The 20,655-nt window shown below is 38.3% G+C and overlaps 1 protein-coding gene across 3 annotated transcripts in view; it reads right to left on the minus strand.

Moving 5' to 3' along the window:
* CACNA2D1 (calcium voltage-gated channel auxiliary subunit alpha2delta 1) overlaps positions 1-17,898 on the minus strand; it is a 434,743-nt gene extending 416,845 nt beyond the window's left edge. For 2 of the 3 annotated variants that reach the window (XM_050894497.1, XM_050894513.1), the window contains exon 1: positions 17,804-17,898. In XM_050894497.1, coding sequence (XP_050750454.1) covers positions 17,804-17,898 — 95 coding nt within the window. The remainder of the gene's footprint in view (positions 1-17,803) is intronic. The other variant, XM_050894504.1, reaches the window with a different exon arrangement.
* Positions 17,899-20,655: the final 2,757 nt, after the last annotated feature.

Below are 20,655 nucleotides of genomic sequence, written 5' to 3' on the forward strand. Positions count from 1 at the left end.
ATGATATTCTTCACGCTATAGCATAACCTGGTTTGCTAATAATTTTAAAGAAAGCTTGTAATTGAATAAATTTATAAACATTTAAAAGAAACACTGTTCTGGAGCTTAGTTGGTTAAGAGAAATGCTAAATCAGTGCTTGCTGATTGCTGAAGCCAACTGACGGGTGGCTTCTATATTTAGGATCCTCCTTACACCTGTCAAGAGACAGAGAGAGACAGCCAGAGAAAAAGAAAGTGCATGCACCAGAGCAAGCAATCCAGAGACCCATCCCTTGTAGCAAGGAGCTAAAAATAAAAGCAACAAAGAGCAATAAAGAAAACAGAGCAAAATCTTATTATTTATATTACCCCACTACTCAGTGACATGCTGTCAGCAAGCGCTCTGAACAGGGTATGGACCTCATTAGTTATCAGTGACTCCGGCTTCCCACAGGAAGCCACAGCAATACTCAAAGCTGGATGCAGTCCAACTGTGTCAAACCTGTGCTCCTCAGGTGGATCCCTTTCCCTGCTGCTCCTTAGCTGAAAGCATGAGGCCTTTGCAGCAACATTTTCATTCCAAAGTGAACTCCAGCGAATATTCATCCCCGTGCTTAGCAGTGTCACTGGAAATGGGCTTTCTGGCTTTGATTGGCACCTGTCTGAATCCAGGCTGCTCTCCGTTTGCTAATCTGACAGCACTTCTTACTATACTGATGATTCGTAGATACATATGTGAATGTAACAGCAGGAAAATCAAATAGGTTTCTTTAAATGACACGATGCAACCAATTAATAATCCTTTTGTAAAGGCTTCAGATCCCTTTCTTTGTTTTAAACAGAATAACAGAGTACTGCATTTCAAATGGAAGGGCATCCAGCTGTAACAGGAGCTTGCTTTCAACACATGGCTGCTGCCTTCCTCCCACCTGAGGTGCACCACTCCTTTCAAATTTTTGGTCTCCCAGTAAGCAGAAATATTTGGGTTTATACAGATTAGGGATAAAGACATAGCACGGCTGGGGAAGTAGGGAAAATCATGCTATTTAAATTTACACACACACCCCTTTCTAAATGCTACATGGCAATTCCTAAACAAAGAAACCGAATTTCACTCTGCCTTTCCTGACTCACACTATAACAATCCAAGCAACCTTTTAAACAATATCTGATTCACCAGTAGATTCCCTGCATTCTTTTTCAGAAAAGGAAACCAAATGGCCTTTAAGTATTCCCCAGTGTTCAACAAACCATATCTATTACTGGCCAAGCTTAATTTAAGTTTCACTAACCATTACTTTCTCAGAAAGCAAACAAAAAAGCCTTTTTTTCCCAACAACAGCAGATGAAATGCATATTTATTTGTTAAAAATTAATGATGTGCATGTTTGGGTGAGAGAAAATGCTCAGTCCTCGTGAAAGATGGTAAATACTTATAAATGTGGATATTTCAGTTTGGACACATAGCACAGAAGGCAACTGCATAAATACCTCTGAATCTTCTCAAAAGTAACCCTAATTATTTGCCTACCAGCTAGTTTTAACCACTAGTCAGTAGTTACACTTAGCTCATCTACATAAACTAATGTTTATGTGGATATTAAATTTAATTATACAGAAGCAAGAAGCAAATGAATATAAAAACACATGGAAGATAATGAACTTGCATTTGGCTCAATAAAGAACTAAAGGCACATGGAGGAAATTTGTATATGATCAACACATGCATGCAGTAGTTCCATGTACTTTAATGTCACAGAAATAACTTCAAACTGTATAGGGCAAAATTATGGCTTTACTGACGTCAACATGAATTTTGCAATCTACATCCATGCATTTCCCCCATAGTTTAAAAGACACAGGATTAAATGATTCAATACTTGCTGGAAATCAGATCCAGAGCAAGTCATTGTGCCTGGCTTGGTGCAGAGTGGCAATGATGTGCATAGTGCAGACCGACTAGCTAAGGCAAAGATAACGATGTGATATGCCTAAGGTCACACAGTTACTAGCAGTTTATAAAAGGACTTCATAAATTTAGGTTTGAAGTATAGTTTATATTTTTTAAAAGCTTAGTGCTTTTTTCTTTGGATGTCACGTAGATTAATATTCAATCATTTGTAATTCTGCAGTTACAGAATATCCTACTAGTTATTACCATACATCATAATGGGAAAGTATAATACTGCTGTAGAGTATCAATAATAATGCTAGCACACAGAAATAAGGCCAAGCATGCATCAACAGTTAAAACATATCACACGCTACTCCCATCAAAACCAATGCAACCCCAGCGTACTCATACAAAGGATGTCAGCCTGAACAGCTGTCAAAAATTCATTGAAGCTGAGATACAGAAATTTAATTCTCTTCAACTGACCATAGTCTGAAGACAGAACAGGACCATACTAGAGGTACTGTAATAAATTAATGCATCTAGCTCCTATAATAAACTAGCTGTGCCCAGTCCTACAAATATTTTTTTTTTTACTGTTTGTAGCACAACCAGACTGTCCAGAAATATTCACATGCAAAAACATCTGCAGGATAAGAATGATAAGAGAGATCTACAAAGTTTTATGAAGTCCTAAAAGGTGAGAACATACATTTACAAAAGACTAAGAGCTTTGTACCAAGTATTGGGCAAATTACTCTTCCGTCCTATCTATCACTAACGGTGTCACCTGTGGCAGAGGTTATACCATTCTCTTGGGTACTAAACCATAACACCATTTAACGTCTGCCTGCATTACAAGTACGTCTGTCCTACATTGATAACAACTATGAACACATAGGAAAAAAAAATTATAGAAAGTGATTTGGCTGTCTTGCATCATGTTAGAGGTGCACACACATTAGTATACATAATATTACCCCGCCATTATTTGTTCCCCTACAGGTATTATCAGAGAAAACCCTCAGGAGACATAAACTATATTGCTTTATTATTACTGGGGATGCTGTTTCCATGCCAAACTTTCTGTCTAAGGATCTTTGTCTCATAAGCTTCTGTCATACAGAATCCATAATAATATGTGTTTTGTTTCTTGACTGGAGCTTCCAAGTACTATGCTAATAAGAACAGAGACACACATATATGATGCATGCACTGCTGCTGTTTGAGGTCTGTATAGAGGAACACTCAGTCACCTGGTCTGAGATACTGCATCATTTACATAGGTTAAATTGAATTATATACAATAAATCCAGCCATATTATAAATTATATTCAGGAATGCATCGGAGAGATAATAAATGATGCAATAGTTTTCTTTCCATGACTTTTTGAAATTCTTTTACCACCACACAAAAATCGGGGATGACAGACTGTTTCCATGCAGCTTTAGTATTATTTTGTCCCATAGCATGATAACAGAAAAGGCCAAGCTTAATTTCATTAAAAGACGTGACCTAAGACAGAAGTGGATGTAAGTCATCATCATAGTACTTCTTTGGAGTCGGTTGGCAACAAAGATGTCATATATAGAAGCCTTTAAAACTATTCACAAATCTTCTACTGAAAGAAGTCTTCGAAAATCAAGAAAGAAAATATAGAATCATAGAATAGTTTGGGTTGAAAGGGACTTTTAAAGGTCACCTAGTCCAACCTCCCTGCAATGAGCAGGGACATCTTCAACTAGACCGGGTTGCTCAGAGCCCTGTCCAACCTGACCTTGAATGTTTCCAGGGAATATGTTATATCAGACTCATTTAGTGATAATTCCTTCAGATGAACTAGCTAATGCAGGATTTGATCCAAAAATCTGAAAGTCTAAGTCTACAGTAGAAATGTTTTATGGAGAATCATATTATGACAGCATGCTATACTTATACCTTCTAAGTGAACTTAAAAATGAAAAGATTTTTGGATTTTTTCTTTTTTAATAATATAACAGTTGGAAAGAAAACAGTTAAGCAATGGAAAAAGTACTGTCCAGCTCCCAAGTAATACAGGAGAGAGCTTTTGCTCTTTCAGATTTCTCTTCAGTACAAATTTAGAAGCTTAGCAGTTCAGAAGCACCATGAAAACTTTTCGAGAATGAATCCACAAGCTACCTAGTTGTACTATCAAGGCATTCTGTATATTTAATCTGAATTTTCCTTACCTTAATTTGTAGGTTAAAGTCTGAGAAGTAGCTGATAGCCTGAATAGGCATTCATCTTTACCATAATTCTAATAGCAATTTGTATTCAGACTTTTATTCTCCTCTGATATGTAATAGTAAAAATCAGCACTTACACAGCATATTACATTTTGAAAGCATTGTCCAAACAATTCTCTATGCCCTTTTGAAGAATTCACAGATGAAAGAGAAACCTGGATAAGAATAGAAAACACAGACCCTGAAACTCCTGTTTTATTTTTGTAAATAAATAGCTTGAAAGCTTTAATCCAGCCCTAATTTACAACTTTGAAACCATATGAATTCAAACCATGTCTAGGTTTGAGATGCATAGAATAGCAATGATAAGGCATTACATTTGTATGGACGCAGACAAATAGTGGTGAATTACTTCAGCTCAGAGAAAAATCAGGTGGCCATTAAACTGCCGGTTTTAAAGCTCCTGAGAATTTTTTTACTGTATCATTTCAGCATCATTTCAGACTCTCAGAGAAATACACAAACAATGTAAAATAACTTCACTGTAAATAGCCCTTATTTTTGCATTGATTTTGTTTAGATAGACATTGAGTACTAAAAAGATTGTGTAATTGCTCCATTCTGAAAATAGACAGCATTATCAGCCAAGAAAACCTTCATTAGTTCATTATCCAATTTTCCCAGGTGAAAGAAATGTCACAGGGAGGGTGTGTGTCCGTGTCAAATCACGTAGTAACAAACCACAAACTGGAATCTATCTAAATTACTGTTGAATTAGAAGCTTCATTCCACAGCAACAAACAAAACTGTGTACCTCATACTGTCTATATTTGCCTATCATATATTTGTTTAAGGACTTTGGACTAAAACACACTTACAATACTGCAAGTTTAAAAAAAAAAAAAGGTTTATTTCATTATTTAGCAGAAATTGTAGGGATGTTTCATTGTAGGTAATGAAGAACTACTTTATTTTAAGCAGTCTTTGAAGGAGTCATTTTGCAGATGATCCCTGGTTTGCAAGTTATCTATTTGGCCATTAAGAAAGCCTTGCATAAGTTCTATCCAAATGCACGTCATTAAGTGTCAGTGTATGAAATCTGGATCTGGTATACCAGAAATCTAAAATTTCAGGTATTGGTGAAATCTCTTAAATTTGGATATGGTTGCTCCCAAAATCACCGGAAGATTAAATATAGAGCTAGACACACAAGAAGCATGAGTTTCTTACCCACGTAGGTAACTAGAACAGTCGGTATTTCTGTGGTATACTGCTGACATTTCCTGTTTGTTAATTTTCAGGAAAAATCCCAGCTAAGAAATAATTCCTGCCCAGTGAAGGGCTGTACCAATTATTGAAGTCGCACAGCATAAAAAACACAGGATCAGCCAGTGATTTCTCTTTCTGCAGTGAAACAATGTCCTAGCAATAATCCAAACATATCTCAAAAACATCTCTTTGCGTAGGGTATCTTTACCATAGCTTTTGGGTTCAAAGAACAACTTTTGGCTAATACCTTACTTTCAATTCTCAGAGACAGATGCTTCTGCAATCTCTCCATGTAGTGGAAGTTATTACTAGGTTTTCAGTGCCAGAGACAAGGCACGTCCTTTGCAGCTTTACCAAAGTTATCTACAAAATCCACCTGTCATCTTAGTCTTACACCAGAGTTGCATTTTGAATAATTAACTATAGAAAAAACCTCTTATTAAGTCAAAATCATAAAAGCTGTAAAGTCAAATAACCAAAATAAGAATTAATCTTCATTTTAATATGTAAGTGCATGTAAGCATAATTCTGCCCTTGTATATCTATTTCATATCCTCAATGAAACGTGTTTCTATCACAAAAAATAATGGTTGATTTTCTAGCTGAAGACAGGATCACAATGAAGATGTATAGGGAAAACAATTTAAGGCTATAAGGCAATTTCAATATCTTGCATTTCCTAGTTTTCAATTGTTTAGCTTTACAATTGGATAACTTACTTTTAACTTAGATTTTTTTAAAGACTGATCAGCACTTTATTCTATAAACAGATTATTCCCATGGAGAGTAATGGGACAATTGTAGAATAGAATACTACTCACTAAAAAGAAATAGAGCCCCAGGTAGTTAGATATGTGGAACAAAATATTTAATCACTGATGTTTAACCTGTGCTTGCGAAGCTGTAAGCATCACTACTGAATACATAAAGTGTTTGTAGAAGCATGGATATCTACAAGAATAACTGAGCATTTTTGTGCAAAACTACCTTGCAGGCCATAAAAGTATTTTATTCTATAAATAAATGGAGTTATGAAAGGAAAAATCACTATCAGCAAAATATTTGCAAGAAAAGTATTGTTCTATACATCCACTACAATATTCTTTATGGCTATTTGTTAATTATATCTCTCACCATCCATGCAAGAAAATGATGGGTGCTTTTAATCCTAATTTTACAGACTGGGAGAGTGTATCTATACTAGGAACATTTACACAGCAAAGTAAAGATACTGGCCCAGTGCTTCTAATAGCAAAACAGCTATCACATCAGAATTTCACCTCATGTCCCCAGAAAGTACCAACATCATCTTTCAGAGTAAACCCAGCTTCATTGGAAAAAATATAAAGTTTGTCTGTAAATTTCTTGATGATTTTAAACCTAATTACCTGAAAAATCAAGATTTCATACCACAAGAACGAATGAGTCGGTTGTGCATAATGAGGGGTTAAAATAAGACTTCTATCATTCCTACCATTCCAAATGGCAGTGCTGAGCTCTAGAACTAATTGCTTAAGAAAAAAAAAGAAACCACAAAATAAATTTGTGAAAGCCACTTACAGTTATCCAGCACATTACTAGACGTTGCAGTATGTTGAAAAGGAAAGTATTTCTTCCTTACAATTCCATGCTTATATAAAATTGTGTTTGTTCCTAATCTGGGGGAACATTTTTCAATGCCTTCCGGCACATTAAGAAGTTCTTTTTTACATGGACACTTGCTCAGTGGGGCACGGACAATGAAGTGGTGTCAGAGCTTATCATTTAAAAGGAAGACAAATGACCACATCTGATATCACGCATGGTTTCTTTGTGATATCTTACTATTCCCCTCTGTATAGCCTAATACGATCATGTATTACATTTTATTTTATATAATTTTTACAATCAGGTCTTGACAGTGATGACTCATTCCGTTGCGATGAAACCTGTATGTGTTTAATCAGAAATTATTTTATGTGGATTCATCCTTGCACTCAGGAATTAAATGATACAGGACTGATACTCATTTTGCCGAAATTACACTGGTGCAAAGAAGGATGAAATTGAGTACCTAATCATTTCCAAAGACATTTAGAGTATATCCTGAGACATACTCTTAGTCATGCAACAAACCAATTAATCCTTCATGTATTTCTAATCAGTCAAAAGTGACTATAAGGACCAGATTCTGCTTCCAGTTACCGCAAAGCTTTTCCCCATGTATATAGTATAGTGAAACCTCCTTAAGACATGTTCCTGCACATATTAGTGATCCTCTCCCAGCTTATATATCTACCCACATAATCGAAAATATATTCACAACAGATAAAAGTCTAATCCAAGAAGATGCTAAACCAAGAAAAGTGGCTTGGTAAATAACAAAAAAAATTGGTAAAGACTACACTTCTGTTGCTACGGTTTGTGGCAAGCCAAAATAATTGCAATGAAAACTATGTTACTCCTGCTTGAAATCTTAACAGCCTTGGTGATTATCAGGTAATTAGTGATTGCTAAGGATCATCTTAGGCATGCTACTAGTCCATAAACAGAAATAAGTTGATGCCGGACCACCTAAATAGCACTAATTATGTACTTTTATGAATATCTTTCTTACAGAAGCAGGACACCTTGAAATATGCAACACATTTATTCAAGCAGGATGACAATTGGGGTGTCATTTCCATCTTAGAAATGGGAACACAAGGAATAAAAACAGCAGTAGCCAGTGCTGCAAAAGAAGCGGGTAGCAGATCAGGATAATGAACTCAAGTGTCACGAGCCCTTGGCTAGTATTGTATCCACCTACTGCCTCTGTTTTAATTAGAAAGTACAAAATATTCACAGTACAAATTTCAGATAAACTGGGCATCTACAGCTCCAAGTGATTTCAACAGTGAGAACAACGATTTGCAATGTGGCAAAGGAGTGCAACCAGCACGCAGCGTTGGCATGAGTCAGATATGCTGGCTTCTTTTCATGATACTGTCTGCAGATTTTTGCTGACTCCTGTTAGTTTCTAAAAATGCTGTTAAGCTTATGTTTTACAATCTGTGTACATCCAAGAAGTACAGATCGTGGGGATTAACTTCTTCTAACTCCCCAGATCTCAAGTTACCAAAAGAAGCAGATATGATGGTAGCTTTTCTACAGATTCTATTGAAAAAAACCTTTGAGAACAAGGTAAACCAGAGGTATTATCCACCCAGGAAAGGTCTGGTCATGCAAGTTTCTGAGGTAAGGTGGGAATATAGCAAACACACATCTTAATAAACAAAGCTTAACAGCTTAACAACACTTTTCAACTACAGAGGGCTTTAGAGGCGTTAGCTAACAAATTAATCTTGACAATAAACCCTTGCCTGACTGAATGGCAAAATACTGGAGTTTCCTACTTTACTGAGAGAAATTAGTGTGGAAAACTAAGGTACAAAACTTAAGAAATAATGCAAGGCAGATAAAAGGAGGCAGATAGTAATCGGGAGAGATATATAATGATAAAGAGCTCAGCCAAGATACACATAATTCAGGATGTACATCACAGAAAACAAAATCAGAATATTTCTGATTAAATGAAAGTAAATAAAAAAGCTTATTACCTCTTCTATTTCTATTCGGGTTTTTTTCTTTTTTCTTTTTTTTTCCCCAAAATTGGTGCTACTGAATTCATTTATGGGAAAAGTCTCAGATCAAGAAATACTTGCTGCATTAGGAAATACACACACAGCTAACCATCCTAACGAAGGATAACTTTCCACAGAAGATGATGGTGCAAGAAAGCTCATTGCTCGCTTCACTCAATTTCCATCTTCTCTCACCACGCATTCCTACATGTATGTCTTTTCACTTTAACCTGTCTTTGAAAAAAAGTCTAATGGACTTGTTACATCCATATGTAAAAAGAATAAAATTACATATGAGGCTAACAGAAAATATGGACATTCAATAATCTCTGCAGGAATTATTCTAAATACTTACTAATTCAATCTACTAAAGGAAACCAGCCTTATACTGCAAAAAAGCAACACCTGCATTAACAACGGCATGGGAAACCACCACATTTCTGGATTAAACTTACAAAACAGAGTATCAACGTATCTCATAGGGCAGAGCACTCCCCAAGTAAAGAGTATTGCCTCCAAGTATAGGACTGTATTTAGGATCCACAAGACCTCTACCAAATAGGCTATTCAAATCCACATTGGGGGAAAACAATTACTGTGAGGGTTCATTCAGCCATTTATAAAATAAACCATTTTTCCCACTAGTCCACATCAGAATATCATAAATCAAAACTTGCCTTTTAATGCACTGTTGAACTTGTCCCTCAACATTTTGACTAGTCTAATGGGATATTGGATCTACATGTGCGGGAGTAAGTTATTCACCTGTAAGAGTGGGGGAAGGAATAGTAAAAACCCTAACTTTGTAATTCCTACTTCCAGTCATCTCTTTTTCATTACTTCCATCCTTCCTGCAGTATCGATAAACACAATTCTTCCAGCTCAGACTCAAAATGTTTCACTTAGTAATCTTCGACAGAACAGCCCCCATGACTCAGTTTCCTCCTATGGAAAAGGTTTGAATTTCTAATCAAAAGCCAACACAAGCCTGGTGTGCCAAATTTCTACGCATTCCAAGAATGAAGAAAACTTCCCTTTTACTGGTTTGTTTAAGACTACCTTAGTGCAGAAAGAAAAATGCAGCACGGTATTACAAGTGACAATTGAGAAAAATGGCATGCCTTGATTTAGGCCTTAGTCCTGCCACCCTTACCCGGAGAACTTTTATAACTTTATTTTTATGCTTACTTGAAAGAAGATGTAGTCCATGCTTAGCAAAATATAATAAAAATCCCAGTAAAGATAAGGGAGGGAGAGATTATGTCGCTGAGGAACGTTTTGAGCTTTTAGACCAGTCTAGTGGGGAGCTGCACAGAGGAAATAGGAGCACTTGAGTTAGAAAATTGTTTGGATGAACCAAGTCTAGCTTTTCTCCTTTAAATGAAAATTAACGTGATTTATCATCTGATTGCTACAAAAACTAGACTGTGGACTCAGCAACTCCTTTGTGTTGTTATTGACTTCACAAATCAGGTCAAAAGTGAATCAGAATTTATTATAATAGACAAATTTGAGAGTCTTTGCTCATAGACTTCAACTGTAGCTTTATATGCATGAGGGCTGAAAAAAGGATCACTGATCCAATATATACCTCCACGTTAAAGGTAATGATTGCTGTGCAAAAAATTATTCTTAGCCCATATGATCCATTGGACACATTCTTTAAAAAATCCTCTTCTTTCTGCATTCCTGGCTCAACATTTATGGCTCTGGAGAAACAGAAGAAATTTCAAAAATGAAAAATGCTTAAGTCACTATGTAGAAATCTCTTACAAAGTCCGACTACAGTTCTTGTTCTGACCAACTCTCAAATGAGAGGGAGTGAGAATGTAATTTAAAAAGAGGGTGAAAAATCCAATAAAACATTTTTTATAATAGTCAGCAATATTATAACTTCACATTCATATTCTATGGGTATTTCAGGCCTGCCTCAGATTAAAAAAAAGTCTGATTTTGAATTACTGTAATTAACTGCAAAAGCTTGCTGATTTGTTGATGCAAAATAATGTCAATCTTTTTCATAAACTTGTTAGAATCTTTGTAAATAAATAGCAAAAATTATACAAGGAACAGAAATTCGGCTCTTTGTCATCGGTTTGCTTTTGGCACGCAGAGAAAGGTGTTGTAAGGAAGGACATAAGTGGAAAACCGTGGTCTTTTCCCTAACATCATTAGTGTAACATTACCAAACGGTGAGCCATATTCTTGTCACAGTGTGCTTGTGAAAGAGGGAGTATATTTTACATTTCACCCTGAAAACTTATTAAGTCTGGGAGGGAGGAAGGAAGGTGTGAAACATTGAGTTTGCTTAGAAGCAGAGTAGGTCAAAAAATTGTTTGGAAAGCACTGGAGAAGGAAAAGACAAATCCCTCTTGAGCTGAATTGCTGCAGGCATATGCCATTAATTTTTAGCTATTAAAAAGTGCTGAGGCATATTTTGAAAATCTTCACTCTTTCTTACACTGAAATTTTTTTTCTGAGAATATCAACAGGACTTTTTAACTTCAGGGTACAAGCAGCATAGTCTGGCCCTAAATTGAGAATATCCAAACTACGAACATCACTGAAGTATAAATGTAGTTGAGAATGATTTCACTATCAGTGTTACATATTTGCACCTTAAACGTGAGCCACTCCTGCATCACTACTGTGTGCATTACACAGTACGGATTGACATAAAAATCATATTCTGCAAACAGTATTGATTCCAGTTCTCTTTTACTATTGGAAATCAGGAGGGAAAGAAGAATCACAACACCCTCTAATAGCAATGACCAATTTGCTATAGTAAGCAATGGCACAACTGATGCAAAATACAGCTCTTGGTCTGATCCTACAGAACAGAGCATTGCCCAATATACGTTTGAGAAAAGTTGAGTAGGATCAGGCTATTTAATAGATGCAACAAGAAGTAAATCAGAGCTGTAATCTCAAATGCAAATAATTTAATTATTCATTGATACCTGTCTTACAGCAGCTGTAGACGGAATGAAAAAGCTGACGCGGGAATGGGCTAAGAGTGATCTAAGACACAACGCACAGGCGCTGCCCAGGGGTGGGGGCAGAAATGCAGTTATTACTTTGTACTTCTTAAGTTCTGTGTGTTTTCAGGATGCTAGATTTCAGGACACCGAGGACACTGAGCTGTCATTCTTTCTATCAAGAAGTCTGATTCAGCATTTGTAAAAGACATAAATAAAGTATGGCATCTGACTTTACCGAATTACAGCTATGGTCCAACAATTTTATTCCAGTGTCGGGTTCTGGTTAATCTTTTCTTCTTTTAAAGCAGATATTTTAACAAGGCATTAGAAAACAACACTTTCTGCAGCCCATAATACCAGCTTTTGTCACTAAGGTCTTTATAAGCACTCTAAGCACAACATGCATCCCAAGCATACAGGGATCAAAAGCTCATGTATTCCTGCAAAGAAGTACAAAACAGTCTGGGGCCCAATTCTGCTCCTACTATGGTCAACAACAGAGAGAATGAGTCATTTTTCTCTTAAACTACTAAAATGCTCCTAAACTGCAACCCCTATCTCGCAGAGGTTTAAGTCAAACATTGGTCTAGGAGATAATACTACCTTGGGTAAAGGATTCTCGCAGAAGGGTAGAAAGAATAAAGGCATAAGCATGTCAGATCACAGCTATCAGTGGGCAACTATAGTCTGTTTTATTTCTTTGTTACAAAAGATTAAAGTAATAATAATTTGACCGTGCTTCCATCAATTTAAAATGCTCTGCTAGATAAATATTTTTAAGATCTGTACAACAGGCCTTCTATTTAACAATGAATACATTTCAGACTAATGTGCTGCCAAGCTTCAGCTCTCTTTCTAGCAGCTGAATTCTTGGATAAAATCATTTTGCAGGGTATGAGCAATGCAGTTCTGAAAATAGCATCACTGCAACATGAAAGATGGCAAGAACCTCTACAATGCTGATTTATTTCAATGAAATTTCGTCTCTTATGATCAGTATCTATTTTGACATTTTCAGCTGAATTTTCATACTTAATAAAATGTAAATCTATAGAATTTGTTAATTTTGAGGCCCCAGCATAAATGTCTAAGAGGGGAAACAAAAAAAGAAAAAAAAATACCCATTCACAATTTACACCATAAAATATGTAAAACAGAAAAATGCTTTGTGGATCCAAATAATTTGCATTTATCACCAGCACATGCACAGAGACACTCACAAAAAGAAACCAACACCAATCAACAAGCTGTTTCGCACTTATCTTTAAGTATGTTTCTACTAGAAGAATGGATTGGAGTGATACTCTTTAAAATATCGGTGGGTTTATACATCTTGCATAATGTATAATAATCAGCATTCAGACATGTGCTGCGGAGAAAACACTAAGAGGTGATATTGCACTTCTCTGATTCTAAGTAGATTACATCTTTTGGCTTGCTTTCCAATTCACTGATACGAAGGTACACTTCAGCAGATTATTTTTTTCCTAATAATGACGATTTTTAAAGAGATTGGAAAATACAATTTTCAAATGAGAAGGAGCCTGATATTTTACAATCCATTAATGCAGCTGTCTTTTCTAATTAACATCAGCAATAAAATTGGCATTCTTCTATCACAGACTTTATGCTAAAAATGAGATTATATGTATATGAGATGTGTCAAAATCCGTAAGTCTGACAGTAGAAACAGATGAAAAGAACACATCATAAATACCTTCTATCTACATTCGGTCACTGATTTTATATAGAAAGCTACGCTGTGTACCAAGCCCAGCTACATTCTCCACAAGACCTACACTTGTTAGGTCCATGTGCAGAAACCAAAAATACGAATGTCCCAGTTGTGCAAGCCCTAATTCATATGACTCATATAGACTTCCCTGAGTTGTCCTAATGACACAAAAACAGTAAGGATGATTCATGCAAATAAAAAATGGGAATACACAACTTCTTTTCTAAAAATTTCCTGCCAGCATACACATATCTATATATATATATGTTCCTATGTATATTATTTTTATCCTCTGTATATTATTTTTATCCTCCGATGTTTTACACCAATTTAAGTATCATATCCATCTCAAATATAATGTATAATTTAATCTCTACATACAGAACAGGTGACTGAGGAGGAAAAAATGATAAAAGATAAAGGAAAGAGAGAAAATGAGTGGGGGAGGAAAATTAGAGAAAATAAAATAAAAACAGACATTAAACTATATCCAGAATGATGTAATTACAGAAACAGTACTATTGATATTGAAAGGCTTCATCTGTAGATTTATCAAAATTAAAATATCTGTTTTGTTTTGTTGGTTGTTTTTTCTTTTTTAATGAGTACAGACAGGTTTATCATCAGAAAGCACTAGGTACATCTTTATATCGTACATTACTCAGTATCAGTAAAAATATCAACACTGCTAAGACATACTGTGTCAAAAGTATACTTAGGAGTTACAACATATTTTTAAACTCAAGACTATCTGTTTTGATGCAATATAGATAAAAGAATAGAAAGAGAGTCCTATACTACCTTTATCAGGAAACATACAAACTACATTTACTTAATAGTATTTTTTTCCTTACTTCTGGATAGATGCAGATGATAAATAAATATATATGGCTACAAAGAAAGAATTGCTTTGCGTACTGTGTTAGCAGTAGTGTGGTTATAGTGACAGGAGTACCGTATACAACAATATTCTCATATAAGTGCAAAATATCTGCTGTGCTATGTGTATAATTGAAGTATTTGGAGTTGCTATGTTAAAAGTAAGAGCATGATATCCTGTACCAATACATAATAGATCCCTAATACATGATACAATGAAAATGATACATTTTAATGAAACCTAATATATATCCATCAGTAGCTAAGCCTTATAGCTAAAGATCAAGACATAATTACCGCTATACTTAAATAGTTCATTAAAGAAAAGTTTTCAATATTTGTGGTGAAATATTCCAACACAGGAAGCAACAAATGCGATTATACCACCTGCTCAGATTTGCAATGAAAAATTAAGGCTCTCATTTCATACAGCACAATCTTTCACTTGAAATTCTCTATACATTGCTGGGTAAATATATTAGAGCCTTTTTGCCTTGTCAGAGAAGTAAAAATAATCAAATGACTGAGATTCTATCAAACAGGCATTGCTTAAACCTTCAGCATTTTTTGCTAAAAACGTTAAATACTTGTATACTACTGTATTGGTGATAAGGACTTCTGAATGTTTTAGTAAAAGCACATGTTAAAATATTTACTGATGCAGAAGGAACAGATGACTGAAGGAAAAGTAATTGTACAATAATGAGCTGTTGATGAAATTATGAACTATATAGCCCTGAATATGCACATTTTCCATACAACAGCTGGGAAATACTGCTTCCTCAGACCAATTTTTTAACTAAGAGAAAAAGAAACTGAAAATAATGGGGAGAAAGAAGGTAGCTAAGAACATAATATCAGCAAACCTTCAGTTCTTCAATTATTAATATCCTTTGTTTCCTTTATTCTCTTCTCCTGTGGTTTTTTCCTATTTTTAATATTCTTAAAATATAAAATCTTTCACATTAAGGGCATTTGCGTCACTTCTCTTTGTTCTTCCCCATTTGTAATCTATACTAGGAAACAAAACACTACTGTCAAGTCTTAAAAAAGAATCCAAAAATTGTTTTCTCTTTCACCTGTTACATTATTACTTTTTGCAAAGCAGCTCTCCCTGCATCAACCTGTTGTGCTGTCTTCTAAATGAACTAAGCCTCATTTGCACTTTGATTTAATTTCAAAGGGGAAACATTACTATGAAGGATGAACAGGCGCTATAGATTGTTTCTACAATATTTCAATGGAATAATAATGAGAAAAAAGAAAGCCAACAGCAAGTAGATTGTGTAGAACATGGAAATGTTATTGACTAACATCATCTTCTGAATTACTTAATCATAGGTATAGTTATAATTAAAGTTATAGTATATAATATGTTTCCCTGTTGACAATTTCTATTATCATGACTGGCAGTAAAGGTAAATTCTGAAGGGAATTAGCAAACATGGACAGAGGGACAAAAACAGTTACAAGGAAACATCACGTAATGTTATGTTAAAAAGTGATCTAGACTTCTATTTGAAATTATACAATATACCTTTTATACAGTATTTTTTTAATTTCACTAGGTTCCATATTTCTTTCTCTTTTAAAACTAGAAAAATCTATGTAGAAGATAAATTGTAATTAGTTGTGTATGATAACCTTATCAGCTCAATAAGAAACAGTAAATACAGGAGCTCAAACACAAGAAAAGCACTGACTTAAAAAGCCCTGGCTTTGTGTTTTGTCACTCTTGCTCTTACATGGCAAATCTTTATAAACTGCAACACAATAATATTTTAAAAGATAATTTTCCCTTCAATGAAAGGCTATACTTATTCAACTTAGAAGATATTAAGTGGTTATTTTACACTTATCTTCGTACTCCTTTCTTTCATTTAACAGTGCGAGCATCCCTTTGAGTCTTTCATAATGGAACTGATACTCAGAACTGAATCCAATTATATCAACCTACCAGCAGTACTAATTGGTGAAAATGCATTGCTGGTAATTGCTGTAAACTCATCCTTCTGCACAGGATGAACAAGGGCAATAAATTCCACCCAGCGTTAAACAATAGGGAAGACTACCATTAGCACTGTTTTTCTTATATAAAATGCATTAAAGTGAGTCATCCACTTAAAAGTTACCTCCTGGTAGCTTTAACCCAGATTCAGGAACTAAGGTAAGTCCTTCCAAAAAAAAAAAAAATATAAAAATAAGAAGGTGAAGAAAAAGGAAGAAAACACAGTCATTACTCCATAGTGTTTTGTTGTGCACTTGGGTTTTTTTTCCCCCCAATCTGTAAACTAATCTCAAATACGATGTACTGGCTTATTTTTGCCTTTCTTTTAGTGCATGCTTTCATTAAGTGATCTTTGCACCGCTTTGGGCAACACTTTCATGTTAATAAGTATGCAGTGCTTTAAAGATTTCTATCTCACGGCCACGAAAAACATGAAGCTGCTTGCACCGAGAGCATCCATCAGATCTCGCAAAGATGATTTTTGAGAAGTAACGATTTGCAAGGCCAACGCTGAAGAAAACAGTTCTTTAGTTGTGTTGCTTTAAGCATGCTAAAACCCCTCTGGTGTGGCACACGCGTGCGCACACACAACACCCCACCAACAACCACGGACAGAAAACAAACCCTGCAACTGTCAAAATATTCATGGTGTGCGCTGGAACACATCCAGGTAGGAGTGAGCTGAAGCATAGGCTCAAAACTCAAAGCAATGCTCGCCTGCCTGTTTCACATGCCTGCCGCACAAAGGAAAGAAAATCTGCTTTTTGCGTGAATTTTAATAAAATTGCGAAAGTTTTAATTTTAATTTTTATTTTTTTTAAATAGTGTTAAAACTCCAGCCAGGCTGAAATAACCTTTGTGGGAGGAGGGGGCGGGCTCTGTATAACTCGAAACTTTCCTCTCAGCACGGCCGAACTGCCGGGGGTATATTTAGAGCCGGGATCTGCTCTGGAGCGGGGCTGCGAGGCAAAGCCTTTACCTCAAAAGTACCGCCGCCGGCCGTGACCGGGGCACTCTCCTCCCCTCCCGGCGACCGCCCCGGAGGGACCTTCTGCTACCGTGACTACTCTTCCCCAAGCAAAAGCAGCCGAAACCCTGCAATTTTACCTCACAGCCACTTTCCGCCCGGACTTACTTTATTTCCCTTTGTATTTTCGCCGGCGCCGCGCTCTCCCCGGCACAGAGGTGCGCCCCCGCCCCGGCCGTGCCCCCCGCCCCGGACCCCCGGACCCCGCGGGGACTTACGTGGTGGCAGAAGGGAAAGGTCCCTCCGAGGAGTGGTTCATCACCAGGGACTGGAAAAGTGTCAGGCTAAAGACTAGCAGCCAGCCAGCAGCCATCTTCCTGATCGAAGATCGATTCCCCTTCCCCAAGCCGGCGAGACGGCAATAATAATAAATTCAATTATTGTGTGTGTGGTGGTGGTGGTGGTGGGGGGGGGCTGTTGTTTTTTAAAGCCTCCTCCGCTCCCCCCCACCCGCCCCCTCGCAGGAGGCGCAGCCCAGAGATGTGTGGAGAAGCGGGAGCGCGGCCGAGGGTGGGAAGGAGGAGGAGAAACGATGGAGATCTGTGGGTGGAGAGGGGGAAGAGGAGAAATAGAGAAGAGAGAGAGAGAGAGATACTCTACTCTCTGCTACTCCAGCAGCAGCTCCAGCTTCATCTGATCCGCCGCCATCAGGGCTACTTTTGTAACAGATCTCCGCTGACTCTCTGTGTGTGTGTGTGTGTCCTTCCCTGATTTATTCCCTTGATTGCAGAGCAGAAAGAGGAGGAGGAGGGAGGCAGGCGGGGTGGGGGCTCCTTCTGAAGGGAGAGGAGGAAAGAAGGCGAGAGAGTTGGAGACGGGCAGATCGCTCCCGGCGGCGGGGGACAGTCGGGGCGGGGAGCGGGGGAGGGCGCCGGGCCCTGTGGCGGCCGCGCTCCTTACAAGGCAGCCGTGGAACTCCCCGGGCCGGGCCGGGCCGGGCCGGGCCGCCCCCGGCGCCGCGGGAGCCGCGCTGCCGCCCGCCGGGGGGCTGCGTGCCGCACCTCCCAGCCGCCCGGACGCTATTTTTAAAACCGCTTCGTGCCTTATTTTAATTCCTCCTCCCCGGCTCCCTTTTAAGCAGCAGCCTCGCGCAGCCTGTGTGCCACCAGTCTGGGCTGCGTTTATATATATATATGCCTTTCTATAGGTACATATAAATGTCGCTCTTTCCGCTGCTGGCTGTAGAAGCGCTCCTCGGCGCGGAGGGGCGAGCGCGGTGCGGTGCCGCTCGCGCAGCCGCCGCGCCCCCGCGGAGGGCTGCCTCCGCGCAGCGGAGCTGGCCCGGCGGAGCAGCGCGGCCGCCCCCGCCCTCCGCGGGGTCCCGGCCCCGCCGGGTCCCCGAAGCACTTCTGGGAAGCGGGCCCCTGGGGGCACGCCTGGGAGTCCTCAGGCTTCGTCCCCGCCCCAGCCGCATCTCTAACCTAGATAGTGATTTCTGGTTCCTTTGAAAATTCGGAGGACAAATTCCCTCTCCCGTCCTTTATGTTACCCATGCTCACGTATACCAGTCTCTGTGGCAACTATACGTTCTCTGTACAAATGGAGAAAGTAATCCAGGGAAATATTGCTTAGCCTATTTACTAAAGCAGTTAAAAGTTCAGTGACAATTTTGATTTTATTTTCGATCTGTGGGTTGTTATTTTTGTTTGTTTGCTTTTCTTTCTTTTTATATGTTTATATATTTTTATCTATTTAATTAAATACAATTATGTAGTTATATTCATCTTTTTATACATTTAATTAGTCCAACAGGTGAAAATGAAAGAGCAGACCCAATATTCATGTTGTTTTCACATCCTTTGTATTTAAGGGTCACATCATCTTGAATGTATTAACTCGCAACAATTTCTGTAAACCAGAAAAGTGCTCATCTCTATTTTATAGGTGGCAAAAGGACCAAAGCTGAGATCCACAAACGAAGAAATGAGTGTTCACATTGCCCAGGCTCCAAGCCAGCACGATATTTCAGTTGCAATCTGTAAAGCATGCAGTCACTCATCGACATTGTTTCTGGATTGGAGCTGGCACTTTGGAGCTGGTGGGAAGAACTCCCAGTTGTCTTCACCTATCCACCTACCTGTAGGTACGTAGGATTCAGGGTTTGGATGCAAGTCTGAAATAGCAATTTCTAAAATGATACTGCAGCCTGTAGACTCAAGCAGTCCGAAGAGTATCTATAGCCCAGCTTTTGTAGGTCTCCATAGGCTTTACGGTTTTGCCACATCGAGTGGCAACACTTCAGATACTCAGCTATAACTGCTCATCTGAGCACCTCCGCTTTCCTACAGTGATGTAGAGGCACCGATGGCCTCTTCTGCAAGGTGCGACGGGTAACTGCAGAGTCATGGGCATGTGACACAGAGCTCCTGCTTCACATAGGATGTATCAAGATGAGATCCAGGGTGGAGAGAAGACATTGGGGAGCGGAGTAAAGGTTTGGCGGAATGCACAGGGGAAAGAGGCTGGGAATGTGGAGTAGTTCAGGTTGCACAAGGCCATGGCAGATTTACTTCTCAGCGTGTAATTTAAGGCATCTCCTCACTCTTGGGGCCCCACACTGTTTAAGGGTAGCATTAGCCAGTATCAAGAGGACATCAATTCAGCTATGAACATGAATATTCCCAAAAAACCACTGGTTCTGCTCCTTCGTAGGACTCTGAAGGTCAACACAAGTTCATACCTAAACTCTACTGAGATCCACAAACTAGATGTTCTTCTGTTAGTTGTGCCCCAAAACACCGCCAGCCTCGCCGTGGGCAACACAGTGATGGATTAACGCTCCGGCAACACCCCTTCAGAATAAAGGATGGAAATGCTCCGCCTGGTTCCTTCCCTACCTGAAGGATCCAGCATTCGCCCATGTCATCTCTGCTCAACAGGAAAGTGCTCGTGTTCAATTCCCAGCTGTGCTTCCCCCCGAGGCCCACGCACTGCTCACCAGGCCATGGGCACTGCACTGGGAAAGAGGTGCCCTCTATTCCCACTGAAGTGGGCAAGCAGAAAAGGATGCACGCGTTGGTCAGGGCAAGAGAGGATGCAAATGACTGTGCAAACCCACATGGGAAATAGT

The sequence above is a fragment of the Gymnogyps californianus genome, chromosome 1 (assembly GCF_018139145.2).
Source record: "Gymnogyps californianus isolate 813 chromosome 1, ASM1813914v2, whole genome shotgun sequence".
Lineage (NCBI taxonomy): Eukaryota > Metazoa > Chordata > Aves > Accipitriformes > Cathartidae > Gymnogyps > Gymnogyps californianus.